This window comes from Pelodiscus sinensis, chromosome 15 (genome assembly GCF_052426305.1).
Source record: "Pelodiscus sinensis isolate ZL-2025 chromosome 15, ASM5242630v1, whole genome shotgun sequence".
Taxonomy (NCBI): Eukaryota; Metazoa; Chordata; order Testudines; family Trionychidae; genus Pelodiscus; species Pelodiscus sinensis.
The window spans coordinates 41,691,088-41,711,702 of record NC_143066.1 but is presented as its reverse complement, the minus strand read 5'-3'; the positions used below and the strand labels follow the sequence as shown (position 1 = coordinate 41,711,702).

General features: G+C 48.1%; 1 protein-coding gene across 6 annotated transcripts in view; it reads right to left on the bottom strand.

The window, feature by feature from the left end:
• Window positions 1–239: 239 nt before the first annotated feature.
• The window catches only part of TNRC6A (trinucleotide repeat containing adaptor 6A), an 84,442-nt gene continuing 64,066 nt past the window's right edge, over window positions 240–20,615 (bottom strand). For 4 of the 6 annotated variants that reach the window (XM_075899924.2, XM_089769334.1, XM_089769333.1 and 1 more), the window contains 13 exons: window positions 19,976–20,124; window positions 19,158–19,295; window positions 18,331–18,459; window positions 18,154–18,231; window positions 17,657–17,867; window positions 9,267–9,398; window positions 5,923–6,081; window positions 5,405–5,545; window positions 4,797–4,904; window positions 3,368–3,589; window positions 2,663–2,733; window positions 2,382–2,521; window positions 240–2,172 (listed from right to left, as the gene is read on the bottom strand). In XM_075899924.2, the coding sequence (XP_075756039.1) occupies window positions 1,797–2,172; window positions 2,382–2,521; window positions 2,663–2,733; window positions 3,368–3,589; window positions 4,797–4,904; window positions 5,405–5,545; window positions 5,923–6,081; window positions 9,267–9,398; window positions 17,657–17,867; window positions 18,154–18,231; window positions 18,331–18,459; window positions 19,158–19,295; window positions 19,976–20,124 (2,054 nt within the window). In that variant the 3' untranslated portion in view covers window positions 240–1,796. The remainder of the gene's footprint in view (window positions 2,173–2,381; window positions 2,522–2,662; window positions 2,734–3,367; window positions 3,590–4,796; window positions 4,905–5,404; window positions 5,546–5,922; window positions 6,082–9,266; window positions 9,399–17,656; window positions 17,868–18,153; window positions 18,232–18,330; window positions 18,460–19,157; window positions 19,296–19,975; window positions 20,125–20,615) is intronic. The other 2 variants (XM_089769332.1, XM_089769335.1) reach the window with 1 other exon arrangement.

Sequence of the window (20,615 nt, the reverse complement as noted above, 5' to 3'; positions counted from 1 at the left end):
AGATCAGAGCAACCCGATCCCAAAGGTGCTCACACTGGGTAAAGCAGAGCGAGCGGCAGTTCTCTACACTGAGGGAGATCTTTGCTAGAATCAAATGCAGATTCATTTACACCTTTCTAAAAAGTATCTGGCTAAAAGAAATCCAAACGATGAGCACACAGTTATATAGCAACACTGAGATTCATTGTCTAGAAAACAGCCTACAAATAAAGTCACAAAAATAGACAATTATATGCAGAGCAGCCAAAAACATCATGATTTATTAATATCTGAAGAAACTTCATAATTCAAACACAACCAAACTGTACATTTTACAATCACGTTCTATTTGTAAACAGTTAAAAGCCACTGACTTCTCTTGTATCTTAGGACACAAACAGAATCAAGGCAATGAAATGATGGCGATTTCTGCACTGTTAAAATTTTTACCCTTGCTTAGTCTTTCATTCTTCAACTAAACAAGCATAGTATAATACCATTTGTGGCAAAAAAAAAAAAAAAGTAACATTACATTTGCAAGAAAGTATTTGCGAGAACTTTTAAACATTTAAAACTTTTTATACAACAAACAATTCTGTAAGCCCAAGAACTTGGTTACAGTATGCATAGTTACTCAGTTCGGCTTTAAGGTACAACAGTTAAACATTAACACAGTCACAAGAGCAGAAACAGAGCCACTCGATGGGATTACAAAAAAATTGTGTAACTACAGATTATTAGCAAACCACCACCACTCACTAATAAAAAGACAGCATCAGAAAGCGGTATGTCAAACTCCAGCTTGAAGCATATTTTTTTTGGCAGAGAAAAGTCTTACAGAGCAATAAGTCGTATCAGTGCTAAAAGTTGAGTTTTTTTTTTTCCTATAAGAAACTACAAGGAGATTTTACTGGGGAACTGGTTTTCCTGAGAGCCATGCTCTTTGATTTAGAGACAGGAATAGAAAACAAAAGGGCACGGCCAAACACTGTTCGTTATTCCCAGAGATAGAAAGCATCTTCTTTCAGCCTCCATTTTTTTTGTCTTTTTAAAAATTTTTAAAATGATGGAAGAGTAAACATTTTTCTCAAAAAACAAAAAAAATATTCTGTAAACAAGAAGGCCCCAACTTGGGCACCCCCAAAACAAAATGAAAAGCCTATTGAAAGTGCAGGACCCCCCTGGCTTGCAGGATGGGTTGCAAGTCACAGCTGTGGCCACAGTTTTTAAACTGTAGAGCTAAATTCTTTAGTTTTATACATGAAAAAACTGGTGCAATACTTTCATTCATAATCCTAACGTCAGTATCGTAACTTGATCTTCAGACGCCACAATACCACAATAAGGTAGGCATACATCAAGGCATAGTAGAGAGCGCACACTGTTTGTTAAGAACATCCTTGAGTAAACATTTACACGTGAATTGCTGCCTCCCCGATATTGCCGATTAGACAGAGAGACCATCATTCAGTGCAAAGTTAAAAAAGCTCATACTCCAACATTATCAGCAAAATGCAAAAAAAGAATGGAATTCAAAAGAATAAACATGATGAATATACACAAATGAGCTCATTCTAAGCAGTTTTTATATGGATAGCACTATCTGGAAGTGTAAATATATACTTTTTCACATTATAATATTGGCCTGCATGATTCAAGTATTCAAACTGATATGTTTTGGGCTAAAACAAAGTGGAAAATGTGCAGAAAGTAACTGTTTCCACAGGTGACCCCCTCCACTGTAGGTGAAAAGTCCAAATTAGTGCTGCTGTGTTACATCTTGAGGTCACAGTTTATTAGTTGAAAAAGTAAAAAGATTACATGGACTCTCCACCTCCACCTAGGTGGTCAACAGAAAGGAAAGCATTGATGGGGGATGGGCTGCTAATTCCCCGGGTGTCACTGCTGCTTGGGGTACCCCACAGGCTTGTGGAATAGTTGGGGCTCCCCCAAAGTGAAGTGCCATGAAGGTCTCCACCGCTAGCTCCCGACAGCCCAGCACCATTCCAGTGATTTAGTTCATTACGGTTTGAGAACGAATGGGAACCATCAATGGATCCAAGTCGATTCTGGCTGGATCCAAAAGACTGCCAGCCAGGAGAGGGAGTCAGAGACTGGCCTTGTGCAAAGAAGCGGCTAATCTCCTCTTCACTGGCAAACTCAGCCAGAATAGTAGTGTTCCCTAATACACACCTGGGGAGGGAGAAGAGAACAAACAGGGTTTGCAGAGACCCCGGCAGGCTCATCTGCCCTGCCCGAGTGCCTGAACAGACGTCACTGCAGTGGCCTGCGATTCAGGACCGAGTCCCACTGCACGTTGAAGGCTTTGGTCTCCCTGCCCCCCTCCCACCCAAAGGTGCGATAAAACCAGGAGCAGCCCTCGGCAGGAGACCCCCACTTACATGTGCAGAGATTTTTGTGCCTTCACTACCTCTTCTTTTGAACTGTAGCGGACCAAAGCATTCCCGTGGGGGAGGTTCAGGTGGAATGTTATTAGCGGGCCGTGCTGCATGCACAGAGTGCGCAGGGTCGAGCCGTCGATCTGAGGGTCAAACACAAGAGGTAAAAGTGTTCACAGCCCCAGCCGTCCCCAAGGCGCTAGTGGCAGGTTACAGCGCCGCCTACTGCCCGAGGGCTGCACTTGCAGGCTAGTACGCTCAGTGCCCCCGCCAGCCACTCTTACCTGAGGTGTAAGGTTTTTTAGAACAAGCCAATTCGTTATTCTCCCTGAGCTGCTCTCACCCCAGCTTGAACCTAAACAAGGGTAAATAAAGAGTCAATATCACGCCGCACCCTTCTGTTTAGCACCGGACAGCGCGTGTTCCCCAATGCTGGGGGGAGCCTGAGCTGCCGGGGGCCAGATCTAGGCAAGCCACATTCGGCCCCCAGACCTCAGGTTCCCCACCCCTGCCTTAACGCTGCCTTTCTTTGCTTGGGGGTGCAATTAAAATGACCAGTAGCTACTCAGTTGTTTCTTAAATTTAAATGCTTTTTGAAATAATTAAAGCAAAACCGGAGGTATTTCTGCATTGTGCTCTGGCACTTGTTGCAAGAGGCACTGCACTGCCCACACCCAGTCCCTTACTGTATACAGGAGCTCAGCACGCAGCTCCAGACAGGGTTATCAGGGCGCTAATCCAACCGCACAACCCGATCAAGAGATGGAAGCTAAGAGCTACAAGTCCCAATGAACATAAAACATTTCTACTATGTACAGTATTTCAAAGACAATCCGGAGTCAACTTTGTACATTAACGATTCCTCAGACATGCAGTTTTCTTAGGAAATGGACAGATTTCTGTTCCACAGTGATCTCGCGATACCATATTCTTGAGTTACATTTTGGATTCAAATCACAGCCCAGCGACCGCCTACATTTAACTCTTACCAGGGGTATATCTGGCATCAGAATTTCCCCATCCTCCACCCAAACGAAGGGAGTTATCCCATGTGGACAAAGGTGGTTTCTGGCCTGTCAGCCCCGGTGGTGGGCGGGACGGAGCAGTGATGCTTTTAGGTGGCAAAGGGACCTTCCACAGCTCATGAGCCAGAGAGGTGTTAGTGACTGAACCAGGAGACCACGTTGATTTGGAATCACTGTTTCTGGCTACTAAAAGAAAGATGAAGAGCAATGAAAGTTTTCATACAGGATTTAGTTGATAACATTTCTAGGCCCACCAATCACTATGACTCATCAGGCACTGACCTAAGAAGATGTATCACCATCTCTAGCAAGTCAAAGAGATAATCCATATGCAGGCTTAGCAGAATTTGGTGTTTGGTAGAATTCAATTTTTAAAATAATTTTGATGGGCATCAATGTGCATTTTTAAGCTTTGTTATATTTTATTCTATTTAAATTGTCAGAGTTTTGAGACATTACAGGGGGTCATAAAATTACTGAATGATATTAATGCCCAGGTTCAAAAAGCGAAAGCTTTATAACCATGAATACACACACTATATTTTGACACACGTTGACAATGTAAATAACCTTAAGTCAAGCTAACAAGTTTTCATGCTGCATTTCTCTTAGTTTCCTTGTCTGTAAACTTCGATCCAAGTAGCCTTTGTCAATGTGTCTGTGTGTATGGCGAAATTGATGTTATCGACATTTTCCAATAAAAATCCAAACCTTCCAAAACCTAACTACAGAAAAATGACTACTGAGGACTGGAGATACTCAAACTTCTTTAGAGGTGAAGAGGGGGCATTAACAAAATGACTTTAGATATGGCGTTCCATCCTTAGCACTACAGATCTTCACATATTTGGGAAGCTTTTCCTCACACCGCAGGACTACGTAGTTAGTTATTTTCTCATTTTCAGAGACTAGGACAGCAGCCACTATAATTATGCAGCTAGGGCTCCTCCTCTCAAAATGCCTTTGTGCATATTTATTTTATTGGCGTGAGTGTGTGAAATAGAAACACATTGCTCGTTTATGCCACTGTCCATTGCAAGCATCTCCCTTTTTGGTTTATTGATCAACGTCTGAAATCCTTCCAAAATTCAGATCTCAGATTCAGCTACAAGGAGTGAACCAAGGTGCCCTGGACTGTCCCCCTGAACTTCCTAGCTTGTGGGGAGAAGGGATTTACTCGGCCTTTGTGTAAGTAGGAGGGAATTCATAAAAGCTCCAGAATTCTGCTGAAATTCAAGTAAGAGCAGAAGCCACTGTCCTGGAAACTGGGAACAATGTCAGAGGAACCCTTCCATATTCCTTGGAATTACTATGCAGTGCCACAGTGAGCTGCGCAGAGGGCCGGCCCGTGGAGAGCTGGCTCTGGACTTTGAGCAATACACCGGGACCTTACCTGAAGTGCTTTGTGCTGTACTGCTGAGGGAAACATTGTAGTTGGAGGCACGAATGGATGACCAGGCACTAGTTGAAGGCAGCGTGGTGTTCAGAGATGAGGATGACCCTATTAAAAATGTCAATGATACAAAGAACAGTCCTCTCAGTGACAGGGCAAAAAGAACTAGAAGCATGAATCAAATCCAGGCCACGTGGGCCTTAACGTTGCCAGATTAGAGACACCTTAACCCAACCCATTCAGCCCTTTCCCCCAGCAGACTGAGTGGCAAGTGCTTTGAAGACCTAAGAATTCAGCATCAGACGTACTGTGACCAGAAAACACAGCTCAGTTCCTCTCACCACAGCTTGAGGTCGCCTTGCAATTGCAGTGTGGCTAGGATTTGCTTCCCCATATGTTCAAAACCCTATAAAGGGACTGCACTAAGATACATGCTACCGCTTGCTAGCATTCTCTGCACATGGTTACCCTGCACCCACAGAGAAGTCATCTAGCCACGAGGCCGGTACTGTCAACAAGTGTCAAATGAGACTGGGAAAGTGGCAATCCTTGTCTGTCAACATAATGTGTCTCTGCAGGTAGCTGAGTAGAGAGCCACGCATACGTACCACTGTTCCTGTCCCTGAGGTGGTCAACTTCCCGCACAGTATTAATTGAAAGATTGTTTATGACACTGCCAGGAGTGACGTAAGGGTCAGTTTCAGGGTCAATGTTTGGATAACCTTTCCATGGCTCACCAGGGCGAAATTCTAGGAATAAAGATCCAAAAAACCAGAAGTTTAGAGACATGGAGTTGGGTGATTTCCTGTTACAGGAAATTCCTGTCAAAGTCCTACAGACATTTACTCATGATCTATATGTCAATGTGGTGAGGCTGCTAAATTGAGAAAGTGAATAATATATTAATTCTCTCACTTCTTTTTTGCACCTCTGTCACTGGGGCAAAATTTCCAAGGATGGGGACATGGTACCTGTCAATAGGTTGGCCATATCAGCAAGACCTCAACAACATCATTACATGCACGGCCACAATGATTTGTACTTCTGATGCCTGAAACGCAGCAGAGACACTGCTGAGGAGACAGAATGCAGGCAATGCAATGTGTGAACTAATGTGATATTTTACCTGGTGGCCAGTTAACACTGCTAGAGCCATTAGGCGATTTGGCACGTGGCCAGCCATCCCCAACAGATCCCGGAGGACTGGCTGGTGAATTGCTGCTGTTCATAAAGTCATATGGAACAAATGGGGAATCTTCCAGCCGAAAACCACTTGAAATAGCACCTATTAACGAAAACGGGATTAGCAAATATTCTTCTCCACCAAGTGGCATATTCATACCAAACAGCTGAGAGAAACAACGGGGTCCACTTTTAGCTCCGGATTGTGTCATGTCAGGCTTGCAGTGGGCACGGGGTATTTAAGTCTTAGTAGTGAAGTGGGACATCTGCAAGTTTTTCTCGGATTAAAAACGTGCCTCTGGCTGATGCTCCAGCTCACAAGATGATGGATTGCCTTCAGTAGTCAGATCAAGAGTCTCAAACTCGCCATGTTTTACCTGTTTGTGGTCCTTAACAAAAATACCACATGGATGCACTCCCGTGGTAGAAGCATGGCTCTCAGCAAGAGTCTGTAGGGTTCCCCTCTTTTCCACTGTTGAAGTGCTTGCAAACTGCCCCATTAGCTGGCATGAAGGAACTATTTACCAACACACTAAACACCACAACACCCAGATGCCAAAAGGAAACATCTGCCAGAAAATCTGAAGTTTGTAAATGAATATGAATTTTCAAACGAAACAGTGATCTAGAAAATCTTGCAGATAAATTCATGGGTAAGACTGTAGTCTACAAGACGACTCCTAGATCCATTTGAAAATGCAGAGTGTAACTGCTTATTCAGTCTCCAAAAGCCTGTACAAATTACGTAGTAAATCCATTGAAAAGGGGTTTTAGTTTTTTAAATAAACCTGTTGGCCAACAGCATCTGACACAAAACAGAATGCCAGCACCAACCGGGTAACTAGAACATTAATCCACTTTCTGATCATGCTCACAATGGTGAGGGAACGCCAAGGAGCACTGGCTGTAGGCCTGAATAAACCTTAAGTTGTAATGTGCTGTCATTTTTCGAACCAGTTTTACATACAACCACAAGAGGGTGGAGAGCTGGAGCAGAAAGCATCTTGCACGCCATACTCTGTTCCACGTAAGCCCCCACCAGGAGATGGACTAGTTATCACACAAACTATGACCCTGGCGCTATCAGCACACAGACATAATTGTCATCATAACCTATTGGTGAAGCAGTGATAACTTCCCTGCACATAGGTATTTTGTATAAGCCACAGCAGGGTCAGAACCATGAAGTTTCCAACTCTGTTCAGAAACATGAGTTACCCCACAAGGTAAGGGTACCACAATCTCCGTGCATGCATGGAGGATGATTCGCTTGCAGACAAACAAGTGCAGTTCTAGGATAATGCCACAATGTTTAGGGCAACGAGGACTTTCCATTGTGGTAAAGCAGCTGACAAATCTGAAACTATAACTAAAGCACGCCCAGAACTGAACTGCAACGAGATACTGCGTACAGATGTGGCCTCCTCATCTCAAAAAAGATCTACTGGCATTAGAAAAGGTTCAGAGAAGGGCAACTAAAATGATGAGGGGTTTGGAACGGGTCTCATATGAGGAGAGGTTAAAGAGACGGGGACTTTTCAGTTTGGAAAAGAGGAGACAAGGGGGGAATATGATCGAGGTCTATAAAATCATGAGTAGTGTGGAGAAAGTGAATAAGGAAAAGCTATTTACTTGTTCCCATAATATAAGAAGTAGGGGCCACCAAATGAAACTAATGGGTAGCAGGTTTAAAACAAATAAAAGGAAGTTCTTCTTCACACAGCGCATAGTCAACCTGTGGAACTCCTTGCCTGAGGAGGTTGTGAAGGCTAGGACTATAATAGGGTTTAAAAGAGAACTAGATAAATTAAGGGAGGTTAAGTCCATTAATGGCTATTAGCCAGTACGGGTAAGGAATGGTGTCTCTAGCCTCTGTCTGTCAGAGGGTAGAGATGGATGGCAGGAGAGAGATCGCTTGATCATTACCTGTTCGACCACCCAAAATAGAGGTCTGTCTAACTTGCTCTTAAAATATCTCCAGAGATGGAGATTCCACAACCTCCCTAGGCAACTTATTCCAGTGTTTCATCACCCTGACAGGAGGTTTTCTCTAATGTCCAACCTCAACCTCCCTTGCTGCAGTTTAAGCCCATTGCGTCTTGTCCTATTCTCAGAGACCAAGGAGAACAATTTTTCTCCCTCCTCTTTGTGACACCCTTTAGATACCTGAAAACTGCTCTCACGTTCCCTCCCAGCCTTCTCCGTTCCAAACTAAACAAGCCCAATTCTTTCAGTCTTCCTTCATAGGTCGTGTTCTCTAGACCTTTCATCGTTCTTGCTGCTCTTCTCTGCACCTTCTCCAATTTCTCCACATCTTCCTTGAAACGTGGGGCCCAGAACTGGACACAAGACTCCAAACTGAGGCCTAATCAGCATATCCCCACGAAAGCTCATGATCCCATCTACATGTTTTGTTAGTCTCTAAGGTGCTGTGAGACTATTCGTTGTTTTTTACGTTTCATCAGAAGACGGTGTCAAGTTTCAGTCAGATGAGAATTCAGTTAGTTTAAGCATTGTTAAAATGCCAATTGAATCCTGGTCACAGAATCACAGCACTGATCTGTGTCGCAGGACTTGTTTGCTTATTCTAGCATGGAGTATGGTACGCCTATTCCTTTTCGCCCCCCTTTGCAAGCACCACGTGTTTATATGTACACACACACCAAGTATAAATCTGGAGTTAATCCTATAGGATTAGATTAACACATTGGGATCAGTTTCAAAATTTTTAAAAGCTGGAGAAATGCAAGACTGGTTTAAAATAAAAAATGCAGTGCTGCAATCTGGACTAATGTAGGAACTTGCATTAATGGCCACACTTTAAACCAGGTCTGCAGATCCACTCTGAGAAACCTGCTAGCTGGCCGCTGTGGTTTATTTACCGGCTCCACAACCACAGAGCCTCACAGCTCCCATTGGCTCCGGTTTGTCGTTTGCAGCCAAGAGGAGCCGCAGCAGGTGGCAGCCCAGCCAATAAGCAGGTTTCTCAGAGAGGACCCGCAGACCACTTTGAGAAACATGGCTTTAAAAACAGGCCTCGTCCCCACATCTCAATGAAGCTTTAAAAAAATCCTTCCTCTACTTACCCATGAAATAGGGCTAGCTGGGGCTGAGTCTAAAGTAGCATTTTAGAAGAGATTTTAATAGAAATTTTGACAGACCATAACCATGGACCAGTGACAATGGGACTCCCACTGAATGGAGGTTTCACATGCACCCAGACCTTGAGACGTTCTCTCTGATACGTGCTCAGCATCAGCATTCTCACTGACCGGGCGTCCCACATACCATGTTTGCTGGAATTTTGATCCAATGAGGTGTTAACAGAAACACTGTCCACAGTTGTCCATTTCCTCAGTCGGGATTGCGGCTCCTTAATACTGCTCATATCCATGTTCACATTCAAGTTTGAGTTCACTCCTAGAAATACAATGGGTTAGGAACCAGAGAGAAGAGACGTTTCTTCTGCTAATGCCACTCGATCCTAACCATCATTTAAGCCCATATCACTTTGCGCTGCTTGGTGCATGCTTCCCATTTACTCGGTTGTATTTTGAGGACATTAGAATATTTAACACAGCAAAGTTACTACAGATGCAAGCACGGCAGTGCAAGCACTGAGCTCTCAGGCGAGGCCTTCATGCAGAAATGAAAGTGGAAGGAGCCACTGATGAGATTATGAACCAGACCAAATACGAACACTCCACACACACGCCGAAGTAAACATTTGAAAAACGAAACCCAAACTTCCTGAATCCCGAGCTCAGCTCTGTATCAAAGTTTCCAGTCACAAGCCAAGATCTTTATTTCGAGTCTCCCGAATCCCAAAGAGTTCACGTGGAGTGAATATCTGTGACCCTATCTGTGCAGCAAAGTAGGGCTGTCACTCAATGCAAAGCCTCATTCTGAAGTTGGCTTCTTAAGGGCTCTCCCAACGGGGGCCCTATTCAGCAGACCTTCTAGCTGGGCTTGTTTGAGCTATTCAAAGGGTACCTGCCTGGGCAACTGAACTGTGTTTTGCAGAGATCTACGGACACTTGGCAAGGAGCTGCTCAGGCATCTTTGGTGTTTTGTCCACAAACAATATGAATTTGGATTCAACACTGAACAACAAAAACAGGCTACTTCCCCCACCCTGTGCTCTCTGCATCTGCTACAGAAGCAGCTGGGATTTGGAGCCAGAGTACGAACGGGGCAGTCTCCCAAACCAGAAGCATGGAAGCTCTCTGACCATTCTTGTAGGATGACCCGGTATTCAGGGTTCAAGCTTAACGAACAGGCTGTATTGACTCTGGCATTCCACACTCTCCCCAGTTCCCTAAGCGATCCCTCTGGCAAAGCCACAGGGTGACACTGAGCAGCGAGCAGACAGGCAAAGGGAGCTTACAGCGCCAGCAGGAGAGCCCCCATTGCTGCGCGAAATGGCAGAGATCTCAGCCCATTACCAAGGAGAACAACTCTGGAAACTTAGGGGGCATTTTGCCATCAGATCTCTGTTTACAATTTGCTTTATTCCTGCATGTCGGGGGGGTGGGGGTGGGGGGGCGGGGTGGGCCATATACTGGCCTGCAGGCCAGATCTGGTTCACCAGGATTAGCCCCCCCCACCTCTATATTTACCTGTGCCTCCATCGGTACAGGTGATCACAGCTCCCACGGGCTGCGGATCGCTGTGTCTGGCCAATGGCAGCGGTGGGAAATGGTCTTCCAGTCCACGTGGCTTCCCACCACTCCCACTGGCCGGGAGCTGAGACTGCTGGTCTCTGGGGAGGTACAGTAAATACAGCGGCAGCGGCCTGCTGTGGCTAACCCTTGCCGTTTTATTGCCCGCCCCTGCTGTAAATCCTGCACATGAACCATGGGGCAGCATTTTTCCACATACAGCTAAAGAGTCACAGGATTTCAGAATTTGTTTTACTAACTTATTCACTTTCACTAGGAACTAGTAAATCTCTTTCTAGGGATGTAAGCAACCAGTCGAGTCCAACTACTCGCTTTCCCCACCCCGCTGCCTCTGTACCAGAGGCAGCAAGGGGGAGGGGAAAGCAGGAGCTGGTGCTGGGGGATCTGCCTGGCTCCTACTACATTTAACTGCAGAGCTGCAGCGGGGTTTGCTCCCGGAGCAGACACAAGCCAGGACAGAGCGCCATCCCCTTAACGACTAACGGCGTGGTCGCTACAATTTGTATCGACTACATGACTGGCCAACTTCCCACCTCTTAACATCCTTAGTTTTCACTAGCGAATGCTACAGCTCGATGCTGCCTTCTCCTCGCAGGCCAATTTGTGCTGCCTTATGTGCTCTCCAAAGAGTCCGCAAGTTAATGCCCATGCCAGACAGGCCACCCCTGCCCTTTGGGAGCTCCCAGCAAATGGGTCACTAACTGACAGGTGAAGAGATGCAACAGCCACGGTTCTGAAATGCGAGACAACCACCCACAGAGCGGAGACCGCAGACAGGAGACTCAAAATGCTCCAGTACTTGACCTGGCTTCTCTGCAAAGCTGCTGTTGGCAATCGAGTGGGTGCTCATTTCACACCAAGGATCCCTGCGCCTTCACCTCAAGCTCCAAAAAAGCCAGTGCAGAGGAGTGTCCGGAAGCCTGCAGGCAGGGTGTGAGGAGGGTCAGCGAGTGGATAGGCGGCCACAGCCAGCTCACAAGGGGATTGCACCCGGGGTGCAGGACAGGCTGCAGGGGTGAAGTCCCAGTATTTGGTCTCTGTGCACTGGAGAATCAATGTCATCCCCAGTACGTGATCAGTCTGGACCGGACCTCGGCAAGTCTCCGTGTAAGTCACCTCCCACGTCTGAAATGCTCCCATGATCACGTCCTTGGAGCACTTCTCTAAAAAGGGAAGGTCTAGCCATGGCAGAGGGAATATTTTTAAGACTAATAGGATGGGGCGATGGGCGGGAGAGAGAGAGAAACACTGAATTTCTACTGAAAATGCACCTTATCTTGACTGTGGCACGTTCAGATTTGATTTACTTATCGAAAGTGTGGGGAGAGGTTTTCCTGCTCTGAATGCCACAAGCAGCTGCCTATAATGCTGCAAAAATATATGCAGGAAATACAACAAACATTAAGAAGAGAATTGTCCAATTCTGGTTCTTCAGCACACTGGAATGCTACTGCAGTCAGTTCCTAGAGACTGCCACCCCTCTCTCTCACTGACACACAGTCCTTCACTGAGGTTAGTTTGTTCCAGAACCTAATATTCATATTAAATATTTAACCTTTCACTTGTGACCTGGATGCTGCTACCCTTTGGATTTAGATCATGTCAATTCAAAAGTAGCTCCCAGCAATTTCACCAACAGGACCGTCTCCCACCCGGGACCTGCAGCTAAAGCTGGAAGTGGAACACAACAGCTGCTTAATGATGTACAGCACCACACAGAGCAGTTTAATCCAAAGAGTTTACTGTATCCAGTTGAAACAGGAAGGGGAATTCAAGGCTGGCAAGATGAAATTACCCAATTTGCAATGTGGTAGGGGATCAGAGGTAAACAGCCCTACTCTTGGAAAAAGTGCCGTGGAATCTTTAATGACCACCAGTGGGCCACGTTTTTACATAGCCTCTTCATTAGCTACCGAGATGCTGGATCTGGATAACAACCAACAGGAGCTATTAAGCGGCAGCTTAGATTTCAGTCTGGCCACAAGCAGAGTGTTGGGGGGCCGCATGCAGTGTAGCAGCACAGCCTGCACTAATCTACTTGCTCCACATCATTCAAGCCCTAAAGCAAGGGGATGTCAGCAGCAGAGGCTGTAAAAAACAACTTTTCTACCGAGTAGGGCAACAGGAATGCAAAGGAGACCAGCTCAACATAAGCAGCAGGAATCGAGATGTGGAAGCAAAGCAAACGGGATGGGGAAGGAAAAGAAACTGGGGCTGGGGAAGAAGCAAGAATCAGGGAATATCAATTTTAGGAAATATTAAAAAAAGCAACTAGAAAGGCCCTAAAGAAGGAAAAATATACAAGCCTGGAATTTCTGAAGTGGAAATTGGATAGAAGCCTGAAAGTGTAGAAAAAAGGGGAGAGAAAAGGACACAACGCTTGTAATTATAAAGATTAGTTTGCTTTGCTTGCAGTGAAAGCAGCATTCAGAGCTCGGAGTTAAATTTTGATGCAGTTAAAACAGCTGGTTAAAACGTCCAATACCCTTTTGCTATTTATGTAACTCCAAACCCAGGTAAGACATTCCAACAGCCAGAGAAAACAACCGTTACTTACCTTCTGCAACTGTTGTTCTTTGAGGCATGTGGCTCATGTCCATTCCAATATGTGCATGCAAGTGTGTAGCAGGCACGATTGTTGGAAGACTTCCCTAGTGGTGACACCTCACGGGGTTGTATATATACCCCGGCTGACCTGACTCCTGCTTCAGCTCCTTATTGCTGGAACAGTCTGACAGAGGGGAAGTGGGTCTGGAACGGACATAAGCAGCACAACTCGAAGAACAACAGTCAGACCGTTCTCTCTCCGAGTGATTGTGCATGTATCGAGGAGGGGTGGGACCTCCACGCATTGCTGAGTGCGGTACAGCCCTTCCAAACATTGCATCTTCACAGCACTGCTGGGGGAGGGTGTAATGAGTCGGGAGGCTGTGCACGGAGACCCACATAGCCGTCCTGCAGATGTTCTGATTGGGACTTGTGCCAGAAGGGCCACTGCTGAGGCTTGTGCCAGAGTGGAATGTGCTGGGATAGGCAGGACCGGCACCGTGGCCAAGTCACAGCACAGCCTGATGCACAGTGACCTAAGACAACAGGCGCTGCGACATAATTGGTCAGGCCTTCCGCACTACAGACAAGCAGCTGCGTGGACCGGCGCAATGGTTTAGTTTGCTCAGTATAGAAAGCGAGGGCACGCCTCACTTCCAGTCAACGTAGCGCCTGCTCCCCGCCCGCGGCATTAGGGAAGAAAACGGAGAAAAATATCCTGATTGACGTGAAAAGGCTATGCCACCTTGGACAAAAAGGACTTTGAGGATCACGGGAAAACGTAGCCGTGACCAGTTCCACGTGCCTGAGCACCTGCTCCCATAACCTGCCCTTGATCAGCCAGTCCTCCAGGTACGGGACGATTTGTACCCGGTTTCCTCGGCAGGAATGCGGCCATCACCACATGCACTCTGTAAATATCCAAGGCGCTGTGGCCAGGCAGAAGGGCAGCAACTTGAGCTGGTAATGCCAGTTCACCAGCACAAAATGGAGGAAGTGGCAGTGGGCCCCGATAACAGAGATATGGAAGTACGAGTCCTTGAGATGGGGGGGGAGGGGCGTACCAGTCCCCTGGATCCAGGGAGGTGATGAGAGAGGCCAGGGACACTATGGAAACATGAGCCTTGGTATGAACACAATCGGGTTTCTGAAATCCAGGCTGGGGCGCAGACCCCTTTTGGCCTTCGGGATAAGGAAGAACTGGGAGTAAAACCTCCTGCCTCTGAGCTCCTGCAGGACTTCCTCTATTGCTCCTCACTGTGGGGGCGATTTCAACTCCTGGACAAAGAGCTGCTTGTGAGAAGGGTCCCTGAAGAGGGATGGGAAAAGGGGGTGGGAGCAGGGGAGAGTACACAACTGGATAGAAATCTCCCACTAACACCATGCTCAGGACTCGGCGGTCTGAGGTAATCTGAGTCCAGGCACAGTGAAGTGGGACAGATGATTCCCAAAGGGAGGAGACTGTTCTGGGACAGGCTCTGGTGCTCCCCCCTCGGGTGCACCCTCAACAATTAGGCTTGGGCCCTTGCCTCTGAGCCAGGGAGGAATGCTGAGGCTCCCTCCTGTTACGGTGGCCCGTGGCGTCCCTCCCTGGTCCTGTTGAGGGGGCCCAGGACAGAAAGGTGACAGGTGATGTGGCCTAAACTGGCAGTGCTGAGGGGCCAGAGGATGAACACCCAAGGACTTCAGGGTAACCTGGGGGTCCTTGAGGCTGTGCAGGCGTGAGCCTCTTTTCAGCAAACAGGTCTGCCCTGTCGAATGGCAGGTCCTGACTGGTGCGCTGCACCCCCACCAGGAGGCTGGACACCTGCCGCCATGAGTTCTGCCTCGTCGCTATGGCCGTGGCCACTGGCACGGCCATTTGGGGGAGCACGTGGGCTTCCTGCAGCAGCTGAGAATTCCTGCTGGGCATCTGAGGGGAGAAGATCCTGGAATTTGGAGAGTGCTGGTTTGAGACCCGCCGCTGAAGTCTCTCAGTCAAACAGGCCTCGTGCCCGAAGAGGTCCAGCATTTGAATGTCCTTATTCTTCGGGGCAGGACAAGGTTGTCCCCGATTCTCTCCGTGGTCATCCACCGCCACCACCACCGAGCCCGGCTGAGGGTGGGCACACAGGTGTTTGTACTCCCGCTGTGGCCCTTGGCCGTGGGTGTGATCCTGGCTGGGGTCTGCCAGAGCACCTTGGGGGTCATCTGAATTGACTTAATCAGAGACAGGGCCACCCATGCCAGACCATCCTTGACAGGGTCTGACCCTTCCACCACCTCCTCCGCCAGGAGATGGAGGAAGGGGATAGGGTGGCTTTTGCCATGGCCTCATTCGGTGAGGTCAAAGAAGAGGCCACCAGTGGAACTGGGTCACCCTGGCCTGCCCGCTCTCCTTCCACATCCCCGGCTGGCTGGGGTAAGTGAGAGGGGCCATTGGTTTCCCCCACCACAGCCTGTTCCCCTGTCCCCTCAGGTCCTGGTGTGGCAGAGGGTGGCGCCTGAGTTGAAGGTGCCAGTGAGGTACCTGAGAGGCAGGGCCCATGAGAGATTCGTCTCCAACTCCCACGTGTAGTCTGATGCCGACCACGGGAGGACAGACCCAGATCGTGCTAGAGATCAGTGCCGAGGCGGCCAGGCGTGGATACTCACGGCAGCAGGCTTCCTACAGTGCTGAAGGGGACACTGGTGCTGCGGCAGTGGTGAAGCCGTAGTCCGTGCCTGAGGCGGCGCCACCAGTGCGGTGCGCAGTGCCAGGTAGGGCCCGGGCTTCGATGCTCCCGGTGGTGTGAACGTGGGTGCAGATGGCGGGTGCTGTTGCCGCTGCCGAGGGAAGGTCTGCGCCTCGAACGGTGCCAGCGCCTTCAGTTCAATGAGGTCCTGCACCACCTCAAACGTGTCTAGTGTGAGCGAGGTCAAAGTCCACGTCCGCTACCATTGGCGCCAGGGAGACTACCGCCACTGCACTCGACGGACCAGCCCGTGGGGCAGAGTCAACGGTGCTGGGGCTGAAGCGCTCTGCTAGGATGGGTGTGGTGCAGGCCAACTTCAGAGCCTTACTGGACCTCCTGGAGTGGGACAGGCCCTGTCCGTCGCCATCACCTTGTGCCGTGCCAGGGAACAAGATCGGTGCTGGGAGACGAGCGAGGCTTCTGTGCCAGGGAATGGTGCCAATGCCGCTTTTATGGGGCAGAGCCCGAGTCTCAGCACGGAGGCCGCTGTGCTGCGCACCGATGGCGTCAGCGCGGCTGGCTGAAGCCCAAGTGCCAACTCCATGAGGATCCGTTCAAGCCGCTGGTCCCTCCCCTTACTGGTTCATGGTTTAACGCCCCCCCCCGTTGCAGATATATTTAACCAGCAGGTCACCCTCTCCAAGACACTACAAGCAGGCGATGGGAGAATTGCCTCTAGACATATGCTGGCCACACTTCGCATGCTGCTTGAAACCCGGGGGCTGCTACATGCCCAAGGAGCATGAACAGGAAGAGGGGGACCTCCCCACCAGCTAACTACTCCAAGTTGCTCAAACAAAAGAATGCCCTGCCAGGGACAAACTACCCGGGACCCAAGCAGTCAGATGCTCCAGAGACCATCACTGGCGAAGAGAAGGAACCAAGGCAGGAGTCAGCTTGGTGGGGAACGTATGTGACACCACAAGTCGTCACTACAGCGGACGCCAGAGCCAACCCAATGGGTACCGCTAGGGTAGGGGTGGGGAACTTAAGGCCCAGGGGCTGGGAGTGACCCCCAATTTGCCTGGATCCAGCCCCCCGAGGCTCAGGGCCCCCTGCAGCATTGGGGAGCCTGTGCTGGTGCTCCAACCCGCCATGAGGCTGGAACACACAATCATCTAGCCTGGGCCCCTCAAGGCTCAGTGTGTGAGGGGAAGGTGGAGAATGTCTTTCTTCTCACTTGGGGGCCACTCAGTGAGGGGTGGGTTTTTTTTTTTTTGCTGCTTGTGCATGGCCTCTGACTGACTTTTCTGTGGGTCAGTGGCCCCCGACCCAAAAGGGTTCCCCACCCTGCGCTAGGGAAAGTCTTCGACGTCTGTGCACACAGCGCGCACACACACAGGAATGCACATGAGCAATCTCTCGAAGATTACGACCTTTCATGTGGACACTGTTCCCAAGAGCCCTTTGGCTCCAGCACTTGTGATTCTGTACTTAGGACTTTATGTCAGCAGCTCTGGACCCGCAGGGTAAGACGACAAATACAAGGAGACAGGGCAAACATCTCAAAGCATTTGGCACTGGAACACCGCCACGTTCACCTATGGAAACAGCAGGAGTCCTTCCCGAACAGACGCAACAGGAGGAGTCCGATAAAAGACGCTGTTGCTCAGCGTCAGAGAAGCACTAACAGGATACAAAACATTGTTCCCAGAGGGGAAGAAGCCAAGAGAAAAGGAAGTAGGGAAGGCTATGCATCGGATAACTGGGCTGGACCAGCAATGGAGAAACTCACCAAGAGGGAAGCTGCTGAATGCGTTTATTGGTGACGGGCCTTTCTGCAGCTCCGCAGTAGCGTGGGGTAGGACATTCTCAAGGTAAGATTTCATGGCAGGCTGATGGAGTGGCTGCTGTTGAGATGGTGGAGTCTGCTGCTTCATTAACAGGTTTGGATCAAGTTGACGGGACTGTTGCATCATCTGTTGCTGCATACTAAGAGATCGACCCTGAAAAAACCCAGATCAGTCATGAAAGAAGTGTGCGCGGGGCGGGGGGGGGGGGGAGAATCACATTTGGCAGGAGCAGATAAATACACTAATGCATTCTCTTGTGTCTAATTTAGCTCCGCAAAATCCATTACTAAGGTTTACGTGCATTCCAACCTGTGAGTCAAGCACCACAAAAGTCTCACTCACTTATTCCAAATTTGCAAACTCTGTTCTAAAATAGGCAACAAACAATTCTCTCTGGTAAGACTGTGAGCTTCTTTAAAAAAGGTTTCTCTGGTTTTACCTGTTGTTCCTGCTGTTGACGACCGCTGGAAGGCATGCTTCTCTGAGTCTGCGCTTTCTGCTGCTGAGCCAACAGCCGCTAGGAAACAGAATGATTTTAGGAAAGGGCACAGTTCAGATACAATCTGGTCAGATTTGAAAGGTTACGAAAATAGAACGAGCACGGTGTTGTGCTTACTTGTAACTGGGAGATCTGAGAAAGCTGGTTCAACTGGGATAGTTGGTTCAACATGGCTACCTGCTGTGGGCCAAGAAGTGGACTCAGGCCACTGTTGTTTGGTGCATACTTCAGTAATGATACTGGAACCTGTAAAAGGGACCATATTCCAGCATATGGCATTTGACATAACCCGAACCAGCACAATCAACAGTGGTACACTGGGAGATGTGTGCCTGTCACCAGGAAGGACATGCCTGTACTAGCGCCCTAGGAAGTGTACGCTCTCCGCATTTCAGAGACTCTACCAGTGCGTTGGTGGAGTCCCTGCTACACTCCAAACAGAACAGGAGTTTAGGGTTTGGCTTCAGGATAGCTTTCTTAACCAGGGGAGTACGAGTCAGGAGAACAGGGAGGTTGGTGAGTTAGCTACAGGGCGGGAGGACTCAGGTCAAAGTCCGAGATGCTACTGTCAACATTAAAAGAAAACCAAGCACTTAGAGCTGCGAGCACATGCAGGCCACTTCTAACTCCACAGTGGCCACCTTAGGGATGGCTCATTTTCAGCACTGCGTTGTCAGATATTGATAAATATTTTCAAACCATTTCTTCCCTAGGCCTAGCAAAGAATGTGTTGTTCACTGAGAACTGACTTCAATTGCAAATTTTGGGTTGAGAGAAAAGTTTATTATGCAATAAACGCAGTAAAGGAATGGTTGGAATTTGCTCCAAATAGTCATTGCGCAGCCAAGTAGAAACAATTGCAACCCCCCCCCCGCGGAATGTTCTGCACAGCTGCGGATGCCCGACGACAAGGGAATTCTGGCGGTTGCTCTGCCATGTATTACCTGAGGGGAGAGTAATGGAGGAGGCACTTGAGCACGTGAATTAGGCTGGGATGAATTAAGAGGCTGTGCTGGGGGCTGCGGCATGTTCCTCGGCTGGGCTGCTATATTCCCAACGCCAAACACACTGGGATTGCCATTCTGGAAAGAGAACAGGACATCAGTCAGTGACCGACTGACCGACCTCTTCTGCAGCCCCCCCATTCAGAGTCAGACTTTAACCGTACACCAACCCCAAGCGTTTTGAGGATGCTATTTCAAAGGAATCAAACACTCATCAAGTAGCATGCCAAGGAGTTGCACATGGCCTTACCTGTCTAACAGAATTCAAGTTTTGCATACCCAGCCCTGCTAGGGAGCCCAGGGCTTGGTTAGGTAGTGCACTATTTGAAGGGGGAAGCTTCATGTTTTGATTGGAAATAAACTGCATGTTTTGGGACTCGTCTGCTACAATGCCATCCTGATTGGATAGACACACAGATGCGCAACAACCAGCCAGCAAGCAAGCAGAAGGGAGAAACCATTGCCAGGAACAGAAGGGAAGAGTCACATGACAGTCCAGCACCAGCAGGAAACAGGCAGAAAACAAAAAAGACCAAATTAGTGTTATCTGCACTGCAAGTAGAAGAAGAGTGCTATATAAGTGTTTAGTATTGATACATTACATTAAAAGGGCAAAACATCTTCTAGGTTAATAGGAAAGCCCTAATTTCTGCACAGCAACTACAAATGGGACAAACAGATCACAACTGTGGACTGCTGTCTGAATGAACAAGGTGTCTGGAAATGTTCATCAGAGTTAGAGCTGAGCCATCACTAACCTTATCGAAGTAAGGACTGCGATCCATGGAAGACTCTTTGGAAATCTGAGGACGAGAACCAGGGCCCTTTCCTACCACCCGATTGTAATCACCAACGTTCATGTTCAGGCCATGCTTATCCAACTCCACTCGTTTATCCTGCAATATTCCTAAGGTGAAGGAAGAAAGGCGGTGAAGCTGGAGAGTCCAATTAACAGTAAATACATGTGTGCTCATAGGCATAAGCTATTCTAGCACTGCTCTAAATGAGGCACTACTGAATAAGATGCTTAAAATCATTCAAACACTTTTTCCCTGTGTTCTGCCACACAGTGCACATAACACTAGGACAACTGCTGTAACAGGACTGCCACAGGACAGGTGACACAGATTTTACTGGTCTTCAGACAAAACTGAGCAAATTGGTTTTGTGGAGAGCAGGGCAAGTCTCACATGGCATTTGGAGTCTATATTCGCAGAGGCTGACCACACATTCTTAATACTAGCAGTTAAAATGTTCCTGCTTTGCAGGTACATTTACCATCTTCCTTCTATTTGGAGGAGAAAATTCCATAGATCCTTTAACAAGCACTTCATTCAGTTACAAAAGCCCTTTAGAGAGACAATAGATAAAAACAATTTAAGATCGCTCATCTGTGTG